The sequence below is a fragment of the Hyla sarda genome, chromosome 1 (assembly GCF_029499605.1).
Source record: "Hyla sarda isolate aHylSar1 chromosome 1, aHylSar1.hap1, whole genome shotgun sequence".
Classification (NCBI taxonomy): Eukaryota; Metazoa; Chordata; class Amphibia; order Anura; family Hylidae; genus Hyla; species Hyla sarda.
In genome coordinates this window covers 83,420,908-83,440,861 of record NC_079189.1, presented here as the reverse complement: position 1 = coordinate 83,440,861, position 19,954 = coordinate 83,420,908, and the positions used below count along the sequence as shown (strand labels likewise).

The window sequence follows — 19,954 nt, the reverse complement described above, 5'->3', positions numbered from 1 at the left end:
CCTGCGCCCCCACGTCTTCTGTTGCGCCGGCCCGACGTGCCTCCGCAGGGCCGTGCAGGAGGACGCGACGTCACTCGCAGAGCGCCCAGAGAGAAGGAGCGCTGCGCTGGATGGGTGAGTGTGTGTCTGTCTCACTCTATCTCTGTTTGTGTGTCTCTGTCTGTGTGTGTGTGTGCGACTCTGTGTGTGTGTGTGACTGTGTGTGTGTGACTGTCTGTGTGTGACTTTCTGTCTGTGTGTGTCTCTCTGAGTGTGTGTCTGTGTGTGTGTGTGTCGCTATCTCTGTCTATGTGGCTCTCTGTGTGCGACTGTCTGTGTGTGACTGTGTGTGACTGTCTGTGTGTGTGTGTCTCTCTGTCTGTGAGTGTGTCTCTCTGACTGTGAGTGTGTCTCTCTGACTGTGAGTGTGTCTCTCTATCTATCTGTGTGTGTGTCTCTATGTTGTGTGTTTTTTTGTTTTTTTTGTGTGGGGGGAAGGGGGGTTTGTTTGAACCAGCGATCTAATGTGGGGAGACTTTGACCTATTGTGGGGAACATGCAAGGGAACCTGCGGCCTAATGGGGGGAAACTACTACCAAATGTGGGAAATCTATGCTACCTAATGTGGGGAAACTGCTACCTAATGTGCGAAAGCTGCCAAATAATGTGGGAAAACTGCTACCTAATGTGGGGAATCTGTGCTATCTAATGTGGGGAAATTACTACCTAATGTGGGGTAACTGGTACCAAATGTGCGGAATCTATTCTACCTAATGTGGGGAAACTGCTACCTACCTAATGTGGGGGAACTGCTACCTACCTTAAGTGGGGGAACTGCTACCTACCTAATGCTCCCCCCTGGCAGTAGCATCCTCATCATCCACCAGCAAACCCCCCCCAGCAGCAGCACCTCCATCAGCAGATCCTGATGGTGGATGATGGGGGTGCTCCTGCCAGGAGGATGATCCTGCCGATGGATGATGGGGGTGATACTGCCAGGGGGATGGCCAGTAGCATCCTCATCATCCTCCAGCAACACCCCCCCCCCAGTACTAGCACCCCCATCATCCACTAGCAACACCACCAGGTTTATATTCAGAGGGTACAGTATGTGGCAGATTTATATTCAGAGGGTACAGTAAGTGGCAGACATATTCAGAGGGTACAGTATGTGGCAGATTTATATTCAGAGGGTACAGTATGTGTTGGTATTATATTCAGAATGTACAGATGTGTGGTAGTATTATATTCAGGGGTACAGTATGTGGCATATTTATATTCAGAGGGTACAGTATGTGTTGGTATTATATACAGAATGTACAGATGTGTGGTAGTATTATATTCAGTGGGTATGGTTACATAGTTACATAGTTAGTATGGTTGAAAAAAGACATACGTCCATCAAGTCCAACCAGGGAATTGAAGGGAAGGGTGTAAGGGGATAAGGGAAAGGGATGTAGTTTTATAATTCTGCATAAGCATTAATGTTATTTTGTTCCAGGAATGTATCTAACCCTGTTTTAAAGCTGTTAATTGTTCCTGCTGTGACCAGTTCCTGAGGTAGACCGTTCCATAAATTCACAGTCCTCACGGTAAAGAAGGCGCGTCGCCCCTTTAGACTAAACCTTTTCTTCTCCAGATGGAGGGAGTGCCCCCTCGTCCTTTGGGGGGGGTTTAACCTGGAACAGTTTTTCTCCATATTTTTTGTATGGGCCATTTATATACTTATATACGTTTATCATATCCCCCCTTAAACGTCTCTTCTCAAGACTAAACAATTGTAACTCCTTTAATCGCTCCTCATAGCTAAGATGTTCCATGCCCCATATTAGTTTAGTCGCGCGTCTCTGCACCCTTTCCAACTCCGCAGTGTCCCTTTTATGAACAGGCGACCAAAACTGAACAGCATATTCCAGGTGAGGCCGTACCAATGCTTTATAAAGGCGGAGTATTATGTCCCTGTCCCTTGAGTCCATGCCTCTTTTTATACATGACAATATCCTGCCGGCTTTGGAAGCAGCAACCTGACATTGCATGCTATTCTGTAGTCTGTGATCTACAAGTACACCCAGATCCTTCTCTACCAGTGACTCTGACAGTTTAATCCCCCCTAAGACAAATGACGCAAGCAGGTTATTAGTACCCAGATGCATAACTTTACATTTATCCACATTGAACCTCATTTGCCAAGTGGATGCCCAGTTTGCCAAGTGGTGAATGGAAGGTTTATAATCAGAGAGTATAGTGTATAGTAGTATTATATTTAGAGGATACAGTGTCTGGCAGGTTTATAATAATACTTGTTTTCATATAGAGGATGAGAATGCACTGACATAGTGAGGAGACGTCTGGGCGTCACATTCTACAGACAGAAGATTTAGCTGGACCAGGCGGTATGTACCATCTGAATTAGATAAGGGAAGACTATAGAGAAGACGTCACCTGTAATCACTGATATCATTGTGTATTCTCCTCACTATAGAGAAGACGTCCCCTGTAGTCACTGATATCATTGTGTATTCTCCTCACTATAAAGAAATCACCTGTAATCACTGATATCATTGTGTATTCTCCTCACTATAGAGAAGACATCACCTGTAATCACTGATATCATTGTGTATTGTCCTCACTATAGAGAAGACGTCACCTGTAATCACTGATATCATTGTGTATTCTCCTCACTATAGAGAAGACGTCATCTGTAGTCACTGATATCATTGTGTATTCTCCTCACTATAGAGAAGACGTCACCTGTAATCACTGATATTATTGTGTATTCTCCTCACTATAGAGAAGACGTCACCTGTAGTCACTGATCATTCTGTATTCTCCTCACTATGTCCTATGAGAGCTGTAGTCACTTGTAAGTTCTACAGTAATGGTGAGTGAAACTACAACTCCCAGCATAACCTTACCACTGCATAAAGGGGTACTCTACTGGAAAACATATTTTTTTAATCAACCGGTTCTACAAAGTTAAACAGATTTATAAATGACTTCTACTTAAAAATCTTAATCCTTCCAGTACTTATTAGCTGCTGTATAAGTGATTTGCAGGAAGTTCTTTTCTTTTTTAATTTATTTTCTGTCTGACCACAGTGCTCTGTGCTGACACCTCTGTCCATCTCAAGAACTGTCCATAGTAGGAGCAAATCCCCATAGCAAACCTATCCTGCTCTGGACAGTTCCTAACATGGAGAGAGGTGTCAGCAAATTGCACTGTGGACACACTGGAAACAACTACACAACCTCCTGTGGAGAATACAACAGCTTATAAGTACTGTAAGGATTAAGATTTTAAATAGAAGTAATTTAAAAATCTGTTTATCTTTCTGGCACCAGTTGAAATAAAAGTAAATGTTTTCCAGTGGAGTACCCCTTTAAGTAATTCTGGGAGCTGTATTTAAAATGGTGAAAACTTCTTTAACACTATCCTATTCTGTGGCAACTGGTATAGCTGATTATTATACTGGAATTTCTCAAAATGCGCTACAACAGTGGTGTCTGTAACAACAGGCTAAAAACTTACTGAGGGGGGGGGGGGGGGGGAGGTATGGGGTGACACCATTTTCTACCGCACTGGGTGACACCAAGCCTAGCAACGCCACTGGCAACATGTTCTATAGGGTAAAATAAGGATTCTCCCCATGTCCAGATGTCCTCCTGAGTATCCATGATCCTGAAGAAATTACTTTTAAAAGTGTCCTGTGCCATATACTAATGAGCCCCAAGAAGTCCCCTGGACATGCAGCATTCTGAAGTAGTCACAGTGTCCCGGGCTGTAGTCATGCCTATTCAGGTTCTATAGCACATTCGATGTGATTACAGCTCAGAATGCCAGGACTACTTTAGGATGCCTCACTTCCTGATGACTACTTGGGGCTTATTAGCATACAGAACACTTTTAAAACTTTCATTTACTGCAAGATCGCAGACGCTCAGGTGGCAGGGCAGGGGTGTGGAAATTTAATAAAAAACTACTTGTCCACGGGACTAAAATGGAGCAAAATCTACTTGTCCTTCATGACAATCCACTTGTCCGGGCCAATTTCTGCTTTTACGCGCTAATTTTTTCCTCCTTGCCCTATAATAGCCATAACTACCTGCTATAATGATACCGTTTTAATATTTCAATAACATATTCTCAGGACCAAAAAATATATTAGGTGACGTGAACTTGAAATAGTAAAAGATAATTTTGCAGATTTGGTGGATTTTCTTTTCTACACCATTTACCTTGTGGTTGAGCGAACATGTTAGTTTCATACTTTAGGCCGGCCTGATTACAGCAATACCAGATTTGTATAGTTTACGTCATGTTTTTAAAATTTCAAAAAAATTCAGCACTTTCTTGAATTTTTTTAATGGCTATTTTTTAACCCTGTATTTTTTTTTTTTTTCGCATACCAGGTTGTATGAGGGCTAATTTTTTGCACCATAATCTGTTTTTTGTATCGGTACCATTTTGGTATTGATCTGACTTTTTAATTGCTTTTTAACTTTTTTTCTGGGGATATTATAAAAATTTACCGTACGGGATACATAATGTTATATTTTAATAGGTCATACAATTACGCAAGCAGCGATACCAAATATGTTTATTTTTATTATGTTTGCATGTTTTTTATATAGGAAAAGGGGGTGATTTGAACTTTTAACATGAAAGGGGTTAATGTGTGTCTTTTAAACGTTTATTAAACCTCTATAGTGGATGGCCCCCTGGGTGGACATCCGGACATAGTGAGAATCCTTATTTTACCCTATATAATGTGCTGCTACCAATTAAATTCAATAAACTCTAAAACATGTAAATCCACAAGAAGTATTCCAGCAGAAGATAGCTTCAGTAAAACTTGGACTTTATTCATGTGTCTTAAAAACATATGCCCTCATATGGACAAAAGAACTATGATCCTATGTGTTTCAGTCAAAACCAGATCTAATCATGGAATACCCACATCTAAAAACTCCCTTAAATTTAAAGAGTACCCTTTATCAAACCATATTTTGTAAACTAACTCCAATTATATTCCCTAACTACTCCTAACACCTCTTCTGCCCTTAATTTCCCCCCCCCCCCCCCAAGCTTTAAAAAGCTCTGTATCATACCATTCCACTTGCTCACACTGTGTGAGCTCCCGGCAGGAGAAAGTGGGCGTTCCCCAGCAGACATGACATCACTGGAGACTGTGAGAGCTATGCCTCGCCATGCCCCGCACGCACTTTCTGAGTTTGGACTTCTTCAAGTCCGGGAGGAGACCAAACTAACTGTTTGACTCGCACAGGGAACAGAACAGAGCCACCTAGTGGCCATTTTTTCAATCACATTAGAAACATATAAAAGGTTGAGAATTTTAACAGCAAGTAAATAGCAAAGTGTCTTATAATTACATGAAGAACAATATATTAAAAGTTTAGTCTAGTGACAAGTACTCTTTAAAAAGGAAAACTGTCACCTGTTCACCCGCACTAAAACCGGATACGCACTATAACGGATAGTGTGGGTGAACAGAAGACCGATGCGGGGTCTCGGACTTTTATACCTACCTGCAGTCCGCAGCCCTGATCCTCCAAAGGTCCCCCTCTTCCAGCGCTGACTTGCGCTTTGAGGCAGGCCTGCCAGCTAGATTTAAATATTCATAAGTGCCGGTCACGGAAGCGCTCAGTAGGCACGAGCGCTCACATGACAGTGCTTATGAATATTTAAATCCAGCTGGCAGGCCTGCCTCAAAGCGCAAGTCAGCGCTGGAAGAGGGGGACCTTTGGAGGATCAGGGCTGCGGACTGCAGGTAGGTATAGCAGTCCGAGACCCCGCATCGGTCTTCTGTTCACCCGCACTATAACCCGGTGTATCAGGTTATAGTGCGGGTGAACGGGTGACCATTTTCCTTCAAAACCAAAGAAAGAGTCACATGACCTCTGACATAGTCAGACTTAAAGGGGTACTCCGGCCCTAAGACATCTTATCCCTCTATCCAAAGGATAGGAGATAAAATGCCTGATCGCAGAGGTCCCCCTCCCATAGGCTTGCATTGAGGGGGCGGAGCATGACGTCACGTGGGGCGGAGTCGTGACGTCATGATACTCCGACCCAGTGATCGTGGTTCATCAGACCTGGAGTGATGTTCGCCCCGGAGGCTAATGATAGCGGGGTGCTGCATGAAAATTGCGGGGGTCCCCAACGGCGGGACCCCCATGATCAGGCATCTTATCCCCTATCGTTTGGATAGGGGATAAGATATCTTAGGGCCGGAGAATCTCTTTAAATCATTTGGTAGGCACACTGTTTGTGGGACAGAGAAACAACATGCTGAGAGGTACTATACTATATATGTGATGTCCCAGCACAAGTGGCTGTCCCGTGGTTGTGGACTGACTCTGGCAGCACAGGGTGTTGGGCCCACTGATGTTCCTTTTAAAGAACATCAATTATGTGAATATTATGGTTCCATGTAAGTTTAATATATTACTGTGCCTTTAAAAATGTGAGCAGTGAGACCAATGAGACCCCAAAAGTCCCCTTTGTGTAGTGAGGTACAGGGGAGGAGTTAGTCAGTCTAGTACTGAACATTAGCCTGTCTAGTTCCATCCAGGCTCCTGAGCAACAGCTAAGCTCAGATGTGCTGTGTCGTGGGTCCTAAGCAGAGGCCTACTTCAGTTTTAAGTTTACTACTGGTCATCCTACAAGTGTCACTAGCAGGAGGATTACATGCCCCTGCAGAATAGTCTACAATGACTTGGAAGGACCCTAGATACTAGAACCACAAATTCTACTATTCCGTCTGGTGAAAAGCACCACAAGTCTCAGAACGGCAACATGGCTCACAAGGGGTACGCTGCACTAAGGCCAGCTGATTGTGTTATACCAACTTCACAAGCTCCGTAAAACAGTTAAAGTGGTATTCCAGGCCAAAACTTTTTTTTATATATCAATTGGCTCCGGAAAGTTAAACAGATTTGTAAATTACTTCTATTAAAAAATCTTAATCCTTCCAATAGTTATTAGCTTCTGAAGTTGAGTTGTTGTTTTCTGTCTAACTGCTCTCTGATGACTCACAGCCCGGGAGCTGTGCTGTTCCTATGGGGATATTTTCCCATCATGCACAGCTCCCGGGACGTGACATCATCATTGAGCAGTTAGAAAACTTCAGAAGCTAATAACTATTGGAAGGATTAAGATTTTTTAATAGAAGTAATTTACAAATCTGTTTAACTTTCCAGAGCCAGTTGATATATTTAAAAAAAGGTTTTGCCTGGAATACCCCTTTAACCGTAATATTGTCTCATCATGTCTGGCCCAGGAAGACTATCTCCTACCTTTGGGCCGTGGTTTGGATAAACGGTGCCCTGGTGTCACGAAGTGATCAGGTATGTCTACTAACACCCAGTTGCCGCCACATATACTATATATAAAATCTGGTGATAGTGGTCCCCATACACATTAGAAATGTATCAGCCAAACTTCCAGAAGGTCCTGAAAGTCTTCAGGCTGTCTAGGAGTAGAATGGTCTACCTGTACTGCAAAATTAGACACAGTCTATGGACAAGCATAGGGCTGTTACAATGTGAAACCCTTATTCTTAAGCCAATTCTTTCAATCCAGAAACAGAAAGTACCCATGCTTTAAAAAAAAAATAAAAATACATCTTAGGTAAGTGCGCCTATGTGCTGTGTGCGGACTGCCGTATAACTGCATGCCTTGCATAATTTTTTTTCTGTAGCGGAGAAGAGACCATTCATATCACCATTTTTGCAATCGAAGCAAGACTCCCACCCCCCCCCCTCCCACCACCAAATGAAGTTGCGTGACTGTCAGAGTGTCTTTTCTACAACCAAAAGTTGCCGTAGAACCCCTAGGCCGCGTTAACACAGCAGAAAATGTACGGTATAGGCCTACTGAGGAGGGGGTCAGCAATTTATGCAGTTAGCACCCTGAAACGCATCTAGCCAAGCCTGATAGCCAAGTCTGAATGAGCACCAAAGACGTCTCCACACTGTGCCATTGTGACACCCGAATCACCAACTCCGCCACAGCTTTTCACTCCAGCGCTCTGCTACATCGGATCGAGAGCTCTGCTATACCTGATTGGGTCCTCCGCCTTGCTTCCACCTGAATGCGGACGGATACTAGCCTGACATCAGATGCTGCTCCAGCTTACCAGGTCCAAGACCTTCCAGCATAAAGCTCTTTTGCTCCGCAAGCCGCTTCGGACCTACATTGGTCCTGCCAGGCCTGTACCACTGAGACTGGGGCACTGTAGGTGAGAAGTACAGTGTACCGTATGCTGCAATACAACGAACTATTTGCTGCAACATCCATTCTATCACACATGGAATATTCACTGTTTGTGTTTTCTCTGATACGTTGAACTAGTCAGGGCATGTGGACTTAGCGAGATACTGCAGGAAAACTAGTTATCTTATAACCGTTTGAGCAGAATATCTGCAAGAGCTTCATCAGAATACTGGACGCCGGATGGTGCAGTCACTAAATTCTATCTATAAGTAGCGGAGTCTGGTTTATCTGTGGGCAACTGTTTACTAACCATTAGTATATATTATATATTTATTTACTACATTATTGAAATGATAGTATATTTTAATATGTGTTGCACATAAGCAAAAAAAAAAAAAATTAAAAAAAAATTCTAAACTCACCTTCCAAAGACAACAATGATAAATGTGCCCCATTGTGATAAAAAAAAATAAAAAAAAATAATAAAAAGTAGTAGTTATGGCTTTTTTTTAAGCCTAGTATTACTGTACGTCTGCACAGCCTGCTAGTTTCACAGATGGACAGAATGAGCGTTCCATGCCAGGAGCATAGTGTTCCATAGGGACCAGCCAGTTCGAATACTTTCCATGCTTATTTCCGGAACAGTTTGCCATCTCAGAAGTTCTGGCAGTAGCAGATCCAATTCATTCTCTTGACTATTCCCAAATGGAAGAATAGCTGAGCAGGTGGCTTGTCAATATCAACATGAACAATGGGAACTACCCTATCGCCATCAAAACCCAGCTGAAAGTGTACAGTGCCTACACATGTGAAGCAATTGCTCCAGAAATAGGAATGACTAAATATATGTTTGTTATGTACATTATGGTTCCCATGGAAACATGTGCTTCAATGAAAAAAAAAAAAAGTGCATTATAATTATATTTGTCACTGCATAAATTTTCTGTACATCACTTGTCTAAAAACATAAGATGTTATCTCAAAAAACACATTTTTGGAATTCTCCTGATCCTGCATGATCAGGCCTTGGTAGACCAGTGGTCTCCAAACGTTAGACCTCTAGATGTTGCAAAACTACAACTCCCAGCATGCCTGGACAGCCAACAGCTGTCCAGGAATGCTGGGAGTGGTAGTTTTGCAACATCTGGAGGTCCAACGTTTGGAGACCACTGGTATAGGTGATGGATTATTCATTACTTGCCTAGATTTTTATGACAAAAAAAATAAATAAATAAAAAAAAATACGAATACATATTCTTATTTTCACATTTTTAAATTTTTTTTTTTTATTATTCTATTTTCTGCACATTATTATGGGAGCATCCATCCTGCAGCTCACACAGCAGTTTGGAGGTACACTTTACCGCAGCCACATGTAACCTTCTGCCTGTAGTTGACTTTTTGATTCCATGCAGAGTTTTGTGAGCATGATCCATGCAAACTTACACTTCTTGTTATATTTTTATATATATATATAAATAACACAACGCAATAGTAAAACACTGCATTTCATTTGTCCATACTCTTAACAATAGATCATTTTCTGACATCCTCTTCAAGGGTAGGGTAACACACAGCGCATCTTCAGTGTATTTGATGCTGTGGATGCGCTGACGGAAGTCACAGAGCGACTGCAAAGCAAACTCCCTGCTCCTTGCAGCTCTGTGTGTCCGAATGTCCGGCAGTCACGAGCATACACACAGAGCTACACAGCGGCAGCAGGGAGCTCATTCTGCAGTCGCTCTGACTGCCAGCAGCGCATCTGATGCTTCAAATACGCTATGTGATCCTACCCTAAATGGATTATCCAGCATTAGAAAGAAAGAAAAAACTGCACCACATTTGTCTGCAGGTTGGATGTGGGTTTGCAGCTCAATTCCATTAAAGCAAATGGAGCTAAGCTGTAATGCCAAATTAACTCCTTTTTCTAAAATTTGACATTCACTTTTTTGTAAGAATAAGATAAAATCACAAGGTGTCCAGCTTCTGGAACTACCAGAGATCACATGTTATCTGTGAAAGAACCTTTAAAGGGGGTATTCTGGAGGAAAATTAGGCTTTCAAATGAATTTAATGTAAAAATCTGAAGCCTTCCAGTACTTATGAGCTGCTATATACTCCAGAGAAAGTGGTATAAATCTTGGAACTGTCCAGAGGTGGCAGCAGAGAGCCCTGTGGTCAGTCTGGAAATAAATACACAGCTTCCTCTTGAGCAAACAATAGCTGATAAGTACTAAAAAGCTTCAGATTTTTAAATACACGCAATTTGCAAATCTATATAAAACTTTCTGGCACTCGTTGATTTGAAAACATTTTTTTTCCTCTCCTCATCTAGTCTACCTCTCTCCTGTGCCAATCCCTTCACTGGCTACTTGTTGTCCAACGAATTCAATTTAAACTGTTCACCATTACATATAAGGCCATCTACAACCTGTCCCCTCCATACATCTCTCTATAGCGCCCTGGAAGTAATCTCCGATCATCTCAAAACGTCCACCTATGCTCCCCCCTGGTCCGCATTTCACATGACCGTCTCCAAGACTTCTCTTGAGCTTTCTCTACACACTGGAACTCGCTACCCTGGCACATCCAGCTCTCACCCACCATCAAGACCTTCAAAAGTAACCTGAAGACCCATCTACTCAAGCAAGCCTACCACCTTCAATAATCCTTCTGCCACTGCACTACTAATGGCTCCTTTACCACCTGCCCACAGATGACTTGCTGTACCCCTCACCTACCGTTTCCTTCCCCTCTCCTTGCAGATTGTAAGCCCTTGCGGGCAGGGCCCTTTCCCCATCTATGTCAGTCGGCAAGTTAATCTGTGTAAAGCTCAATGTTCCCATGTAAGTGTTATGTATTGTAACCTTAACCATATGTAAAGTGCCCTGGAACCAAGGGTGTCATATAAATAAATAAAATAATAATAAGAAAAGTACCCCTTTATTTATCCTGCAGCACCATCACCAGAGAAAAAAATAATTCCATGGTACCCACTCAAACCACTTGGCTTCCCATATAATGCTTGGAGACAGAGAGAAGTGCCATTTTTAGCCACATCCTGCTGATTGGTTGAGGTCCTGAACAATGGGTTTCCCTCCACCAACCTTAAAGGAGTTCTGTGGTGAAAAATAACATCCCCTTTCCAAAGGATAGGGAATAAGTTATAGATTAAGTTATAGATCTCGGTGGGTCCGACCACTGGGACCCCCCCGCGATCTCCTGAACGGGGCCCTGGCAATCTGCTGGAAGGGGGCGCGCCGACCCCCGCACGGAGCACAGGTTGGAACGGCCGCTTCCGCCAGACTGCCAGGGCCCCGGTTAGGAGATCAAAGGGGGTCCCAGCAGTCGGATCCCCCACAAACTAATCCTCTATCCTTTGGATAGGGGATAGGTTATTTTTCACTGCACTACTCCTTTAATTTGGTTCGGACAGCCTAATAAAGGGCTTTGCTAAAAGGTAAGGGATCCACTATTTACTGTCAAGGTGGATTGTGGACAACTATAAAGCAAAGAAATACTTGAGTTTCTCACATGGAAAAACACATGCAGATGGAAAGCCCTCAATGATGCTTCTACATATGACACTATGAGCTAGATAGAGTCAAGGATAATATTTACATTTTGGCTTGTGATCTGTGTATTAGTGCTTTTGTAAATTCTACGGACACTCACCATTGTGTAACTATGAGCCATCTTATGTAAATCTGCACATCCCTGAGCATCAGCAAAAGAACGGATACCCAAGCAGTTGGAGGGGTGAAGCTGCTTCATTAAGAAACTACAGCAAGCCTCAACTACTTGAGATAACTGCAGTAGACAGGCAGTGGACAGGAGACTCTCAACGTTGTCTTCTTTTAACTCCAGGCGACCTGAAGAATAGATATAAACATTAAAAACATGTAAAGATTATCTCAATACATTCAAAGCATCTCTAAGCAAAAATATTTGAAGGGTATGTGAACAATGAATATCTGTAGACAAAGATGCAGAGAACTTCATTGATCACTAGAACAATGGGGTCTCAGCTCATTGTAACATCTTCTGATACCTCAATGGCAAATTATGAGAGGTTTTAAATGTGCACAAAACCATTAAACTTCTCATTTTTTCTATAAATATTACATTATGCTCCATTTGGATTGTTTTCATGTTTCTGTTAATAAGACTGTGTAAGAATGCATAATGATACTGTGATTTTGGAAAATCATGGCAAACGCATGACTAAAACACTATACAAACCCTACAAAATTGTGGTAAAAATGCAAGATGTCAACACAACCTAAAGACTTTAAATCTTCAAAAATACCTTATATCTAATCACTTTCCTCTCATAGTAATAATTTTAATTTTCTAAAACTGCACTTTCATTAGGAAAGCACACCAAAACTGCACACAATGTGAACTAAACCCCAACCCACTTAAGTCTCAGCAGTTTAGGACAGGCGATAGCGCGCGCGCCCCCCCCCCCCCCCCCCAATCTCTCTGCAAAGGATTCATGCAAAATGTAGTCGGTACATTGGTGTGGCTGAAAAACAAAGCCTACAACATCAGCTAAAACATGTGAGCACAAGGCATACACAAGTACTAGGTTATTGTCCAGTAATAGCCTATGCTGCACCAAACACGCTTTAAAACAAGCTGCCATTTATGATAAAATTGGATCAATATATCATTACACAGATGGCAACATAGCCGCACTGCTATAGGCAGCCACCAAGTAACCCAAGCCAAAATATCTATTAAGATCTTACATAGAACCCATATGGTCTTTCTAAGACTACATCTATTCCGGAATGTCTCCCTCAGGGCACCACTTGCCATATTTTGTATACATGTTACGTGGGTTGTCAAATTTTAGTCATGATCTTTGTCTTTGATCTCCGTAGTACTATCTGTTGACTTTTGCAAAACACCCCTCAGTTATTTTTATTAGCAGATACACCAAAAAAATTAAAAAAAATCAGACCCTCAAGCTTGTACAATTTATTTGCATGGCACTAAGAATTTACATAGTTTCTAGAATCTTAGCAGTCAAAAATACAGTTTCTTGCATGATCTATGGAAAAATCCACACTATTTGTACAGAAACTATGGACACCTAGTTTAAGACTTAGTAACCCTGGATTCTATTTTATTTCCCCTGGTCTATACTCACATACCATTAGGATACGTTCACACTGAAGAGTCTTGTTTTTTTTGCCAATTTCTCATGTGCACTGATTTCTTACAGAATTTCCACATGTAATTCCACACGAAATTCCTTTTGTCAGTAGAAAAAAATAATAATATTCCATTGACTTCAGTGGGCATTTACTTGTAGATTCTGCCTGAAGAATGAACATGTTCTATCTTCAGAAGGAACAGAAATTCCTTAGTGTGAACAGGGCAGTGGAAAGTCCATTAAAATTAATGGTATCTTAATTGTTGAATGATTTGGAGCGGAATAAGTAAGCGGAATTACTAAGAGTACATTCACATGTGCATATTTTTGCTGCAGATTTGTTGCTGCAGATGTTGCTGCCCATTGGACTTAAAGACTCTCCTAAAAGAGTCTTGAACCTTCCCTCCCAATGTTTTGACCAAAGTAATCACTTTTTGGTATTGTCCAAGTCAATGGCCCTTATTAAGAGTGGAGTGTAGGTTTCTTTGTGGGTTTTAATTCCCTACAATTTATTTTCCACGGTATTTACTAAGGTTTCCCTACATTTTCCACTTTCCCTACACTTTGCTTAGTAAATGAGAGCTAATATCTATAGTTTTGAAATGTACAACTCTATATGCTTACCCAAATATTTTCTTGCTATTACATTTCATCGATTCTGTACGATGCTTTTATGATTCCCTCCCTGCGTGGGCATTACTGGCACACAAGCCATCTGCTAGGCTTTTTTTTCTGTACTATAGTTATTTAAAACTAAAACACTGCATATTGGATGTCCATATCTTTTAAAGGAGTATTTAGACTTAAAAGTACCTTTCCCCTAGGCAGTCCCTACTGCTGGAAACTCCCCCGACACCATTAAGTCAACCCCCCGCCCCCCCCATTTCAAGAACGGAGCTCTGACTGCTTTGTTTTGAATGGAGTGATGACCTGTACTTCTCCTTCCTACTGGATCCACTTCTGGCCTTGGCTCATAAACTGCAATCAAGTGGAAATCCAGCCTTAGAGAAAAGATCTCCTTGAGCTGCCAAAGGAAAGTCACTCTTGTCTAGGAGTTGTTGTTGTATCGGATACAACCCATAACCACCATAGTAGTGCAGTTTCAGGAGAAAAATTTAATTCTTATCCTGGATGACCCTTTTACGTAGAATATCCAATTAAGACGGACATCATTCATTGCCTGGTTTACATTAGTTAAATATTATTCAGATTTCTGCATTAAAACACAAGAGAATAAATTAGCTGGATCACTGCGCAGCAACTCCAGCTCTGACTTAATGGACTTGTCCTAAAAGCAGAAAGGGTGTACAGGAGGTCACCATTAAAAACAGGCAATCAGAGGAGTTTGTTTTATAATGTAAATGACACTGATAGGGACATGATCATAACCCTTACTAAAGCAATGAATTTTTGGGATTTTTACAGATCTATGTACAAGTAACAATAATATGCAACCCAAACAAACGAACAATATTGGGACATAAGATTCATCAAGCTCACTCAAAACCAAGGTTTATGCCCAAGCTTGGCTATGTGACTTATTTTTATTGTTTCTGATCTATTAGTTTTACATGCATGACCATGTACATGATGTTTTTATAGCTTGAAACCAGAGTTAATGATCTTGTATCACATTACCTAGACTGGTTAAAAGGGCATCTTTTTGGGTGGTAGAGCTAGAACAATCCTGGCTTGGAACTCAGGGATCTACATACCTCCGAATACACGTTGATAGCACATGTAATAGGTTTAACTTTTTCACTGCCAGGGAGGTATATAATACATACTTGAAAGGCTATGGACACTTTTGCACTGAATTTGTTTTCGTGTTCATTTTTTCCCCTGAACACAAAAGTTAATAGTCACGGTTATTATACAAAAAAATAAAAAATTGATACGTCAAAGAGACGAGGACCATGCGATTGGTCCAGTGTAAGGCAGAGGTGGGCCTGGTGCAGACTAGAGTACTAAGCTGGCAGAAGTCGTGGCAGAAACAGCAGTCGGGGCACAAGGATCAGGCAGAGGCAATGTCAAGTTGGAGCAGGGCCCAAATGGAGCAGACCAGGAACCGCAGACACAAAGTAGTAAGCAGGAGGGAGATTAAAAAAGAGTCCCAGACAGCAGATGTAAGGAACAGTGACTGCAGCCTGGTGGTAGTGGCAATAGTTGGTGTTACATTTCTAAAGTGGTAATAAGATGAGCATTTATTTATCAAACCATCTCCTGAGCCTAATAAGTTTCCTATTTGAATACCTATGATTTTATTGCCATTTATGGAAATCATGAAGGAGCTCCCAGTTATATTATATAAATGGTACAATCCATTTTGTGCAGCAGCTATTTTCAGTCTGGGGCCCAAATATTCCCTGATATAATTATTTGCAGTTCTCAGGAGGAAATACAATCCATTAGCACTACGATACATTCTTACACTAGGCCATACAAATACATTACCTACCTGTGTATGAATACTGAACTAAGGCCCAAAGAGCATTGGGTTCAACACCTTCCATTTTTATTTCCTCCTGTTTGGCTTCTCTGACGTCACTGGTGAACATTGCTGCAAAGTAATCTGATACGGAGGACAGAACCAACCTGAAAGGAGATAATAAATATTTCCATCTTTTGTTCAGTTATTCTTCACTATATATTAGTTTATTTCATGACATATCATAGTTTCCCCATTAGAGATTGATTTGGCCAAGTGCTCTCCCCCCCCCCCCCACCCCCATCTCTCCTTGCTGCAGGAGATAGGTACCATAGACTTATTTTAGAGTACAACTAAACCTTTGACATGCCTCGATGACATGTATTTTCAAATGGTGGTGACACTTTAACATCCAAAATTCTGTTCCGATTAATTTAATTTCTTAGTGTAAATTTTGTAAGAGTAGCATAAAGTGTTTTGCTTTTTTTTCAATTTTAAGTGGTACAATTGGTCCTGCACAATAAAAGCCCTCATTTGGACATGTAGGTGGAAAAACTGACTGATGGCTATTAAAAAGGTGTGTCTGACGAATTTACGTGGGTGAAAGATCTCCGTCTTTTTATTCGAAAAATAGAATGGAAAACATTTTTAGACAGCATGAGAGAAGATTGGGAGAGGAACTGAGCGTAGACGCATCAGATATACCAGGAGTCCAGTTGCTAGCCTTTTACCGACTTACACCCTCAAAGTACCAGGATGCCCCCATTAGATAATCATACGCATGCTGATATTTTCTTAGATTTGGTTATTAATGAATTATGCTCACTTAATTCCACTCCTAGGCGCTGGTCTAATCTAACAAGGGAGGAGATGCAGGCCTTATTGACTCTTGAAAAAGATAACAGTATTATTATTAAGCCCTCCGATAAGGGGGCAGTATAGTTATAATGGGACATGAACAATATTGTACCAGGTGTAAAAGACTGCTTAATGGTAGAGAGTGCTACGAATCCTTGATAGAAATCCTCTGGATAACTATTATGTATAACAAAGAAATTCTCACGACTGCATTAACATCTAAATTGATATCTAACAAAGAATTTGAATTCCCACTACCATGATCACCCCAGATTGCCACCTTCTATGGGCTTCCAAAGATTCACAAGGGTATCCATCCCCTGAAGGGGCGGCCCATAGTCTCTGGGTGGATTCTCTTACGCAAAATGTTAGTACATATGTCGATATGGTGTTGAGGAATTTTGTAACAGTACTTCCTTCATATACGAGAGATAGCCTTGATCTGTTGCTTAAGATTGAATCCTTGGAAAAAGATAACATCCTTTTGGCAAGCATAGATGTAGAGTCACTCTACAGCGATATCCCGCGTAGACTTGGGCTTGTAGCAATTGAATATTTTCTAAGTACTCGAGGCAGTCAATTTCAAGCACATAATCATCTGATTATACAAATGATGAATTTTATTTTACAGCATAATTTTTTCCTCTTTGACTCCAGATACTACCACCAGCTCAAGGGTACGGCCATGGGGAGCCCATGTGCCCCCACATATGCTAATCTATACCTGGGCTGGTGGGAGGATACCATCATCTTTTCAGAGGAGTCAAATGAGTGGATGCAGAATATTATTTTTTGGTCAAGATACATTGACAATGTGTTTTTGTTATGGTCCGGTACCCAGTCTTAGTTCAAGTGGTTTATGAAATATATAAATAATAACCAAATTGGATTATCTTTTTATCTTTTACATCTGAGATACATATGGACTGAATAAACTTTTTTGGATGTAAAAAGATTTCCAAACATGGTAATAGATTGGCATCAACACTGCTGTCACTAATAGCCTGCTTGCATGGTCCAGATTACTGCACAAAAATAAACCTTCACTAATAGGTGTTAGAATATGGCGACGTGAAGAATAAAAAAAATAAAAAATAAAAATTATATATATTTATATTATTATTTTTTTTTTATTGTAAAAGATTTCAAAAACTATAGATAATGAGGATTGCTGTAATCCTGCTGATACACTATAATAAATACTAGCTTTTGCCCGCGGCTTTGCTCGCGTTAAATTTGGGGTAACATAGATCTACTTTTTACGATCCTATAGTAATGAGGCCGCTCTGGGTAAAGTCTATGGGCATCCAAACAACCCGAATTCTTTTAACTTTGATCACCGTGTCTAAAGAGTTAATATCTGCCGGAACGGCGATGTCCGGCATTAGCCACGGGTCCACGGGAAAACAAAGTTTCATGCTTCTAGCTTCAAAAAATTACGGACTTCCATACAAACTTTCAACCCCTTTTTCACCCCCTTAAGGGTTGAATTTCGAAAAATCCTTTCTTATTCCTCGTCTACATCTTAAAATCAACACCTGCGAAAAAATTCACTTTTCTAGGTCCAAGGGTTTAGTCAGGACTTCTCTTTCTTTATTATATATATATATATATATATATATATATATATATATATAAAACACATGTCATTACTGCACTGCAAATGGTGTAAAAATTAGAGTTAGGGCTCTTGGAACCCAAAAAAAAAAATAAAGAAACAAAAAATAAAGAAACAAAAAATGAAAATTGACCCTGTCTTGAAAGGGTTAAACAGTATTGTTAACTTTATATACTGCTGTACGGAAAGGTTTATCTGAGTGATGTTGTTACCTTTATTACCATGGTAGATTGGTGCACCAGCCTGTCACGTACCTGTGTGCAGGAATTCTCCGATCGCCAGCGATCAGGACAACATCACAAAGCTGTTTGTGCCGCAAGTAGTTTTCCATCTTCTTGAAGGTCTGCTCCGCATGGTTGAGGGACTGGAAGAACTCATCTGGGGCACAGGACTCCATTGTATGGCAGGAAGATAACGTTTGGCTGCTGTTTGAGGTCCTGCTGGCAAGAAAAGAAAGATCTCAATTGGAATTAAAATAAAGCTATATTTAGTAGGCCGGTTAAACTGTTTGATGAAAAATCACAATAAAAGGAAGAATGTCATATTTTATGCATTACTGTGGAATTTATACTGATCCTAGCTGGCTGGAAAAATAAAGCCAAAAATTGGATTTCATATATAATGCAAGTATATGTAAGTTTCCATTCAACAATCACTTCCTATAAAACAAAAACACAAAATAGATGTATTTACCGCACAGTTGCTCTGTAAGAAAACATTTGTATTTAATGTCTATAGTCTCTGGTAGAGCCCTGCATTGGGATTCGGATCCTACGGGACCCACCCCAAAACGTGTGGACGATCAGGAGGCTGCAGGCAGGATCGGGCGGTCATGGATCGGGCGGCGCTATGCCTGCGGGTCCCGCATCAGAGGTGTCGGCAAAAAGGGAAAGATGCCTGGCGCCGGCAAAAAAAAAAAAAAAAAAAAAAAATGTTTTTAAATTTTATTTCCCGTCCCCCCTGCACGTCTGTGACTCACGGCACCTCAGGGGGAAAGGGAGGTGTGTGTACGCATTGAGCGCCTCCCCCTGCGGCACCGTGAGTGAGGTGTAGGCCGGGTATCCACCCTCGCACATGTCGGGAAGAGGAAGCTGCTCCGGAACCACAGCTCAGCTTCAGGTACCCCAGGCCCCCCCCCCCCCACTTGTCCTCCCCTCCGTCACTCCTGTCTTCACCCTTGCCCCCCCCCCCCCCACTAAGGCCCCTGTCACTCCTGTCTTCATCACTGTCCCCCCCCCCCCATTCAGCCCTCCTACACCCTGCTATACACATGGGGGTATGTGCAGAGCATTGCATCCTTGTTTCTGTACTACAGACACTAGGGTACAATGCTCTGCACATACAGTCACACACTGCTATACACATGGGGGTATGTGCAGGGAATTGCACTCTAGTTTATGTTTACTACAGACATTAAGTTGCAATGCTCTACACATATCCCCATGTGTATAGCAATGTACAATGTTAGCTGGAGCGGGCGGGATTGGACACAGATATTAGTGGGAGCGAGCGGGTGGGAGTGGAGAAAAAAACACCCTACAGGAGCGGGCGGTAATGGACAGAAATCCCCCGGGAGCATGATTTCCACACTCCAAAAACATGCGGATAGGTTGACTGGCTTTCAATGAAATTGGCCCATGTGTGTCCAAGATTCAAAATACAGGTCATGAG

At 41.5% G+C, this 19,954-nt stretch overlaps 1 protein-coding gene across 3 annotated transcripts in view; it reads right to left on the bottom strand.

Moving 5' to 3' along the window:
• KLHL5 (kelch like family member 5) overlaps positions 1 to 19,954 on the bottom strand; it is an 89,274-nt gene that overhangs the window by 34,999 nt on the left and 34,321 nt on the right. For 2 of the 3 annotated variants that reach the window (XM_056556826.1, XM_056556817.1), the window contains exons 2-4: positions 18,538 to 18,720; positions 15,838 to 15,974; positions 11,891 to 12,087 (exon numbers count right to left, since the gene is read on the bottom strand). In XM_056556826.1, the coding sequence (XP_056412801.1) occupies positions 11,891 to 12,087; positions 15,838 to 15,974; positions 18,538 to 18,680 (477 nt within the window). In that variant the 5' untranslated portion in view covers positions 18,681 to 18,720. Of the gene's footprint in view, positions 1 to 11,890; positions 12,088 to 15,837; positions 15,975 to 18,537; positions 18,724 to 19,954 lie in introns of all 3 variants that reach the window. The other variant, XM_056556836.1, reaches the window with a different exon arrangement.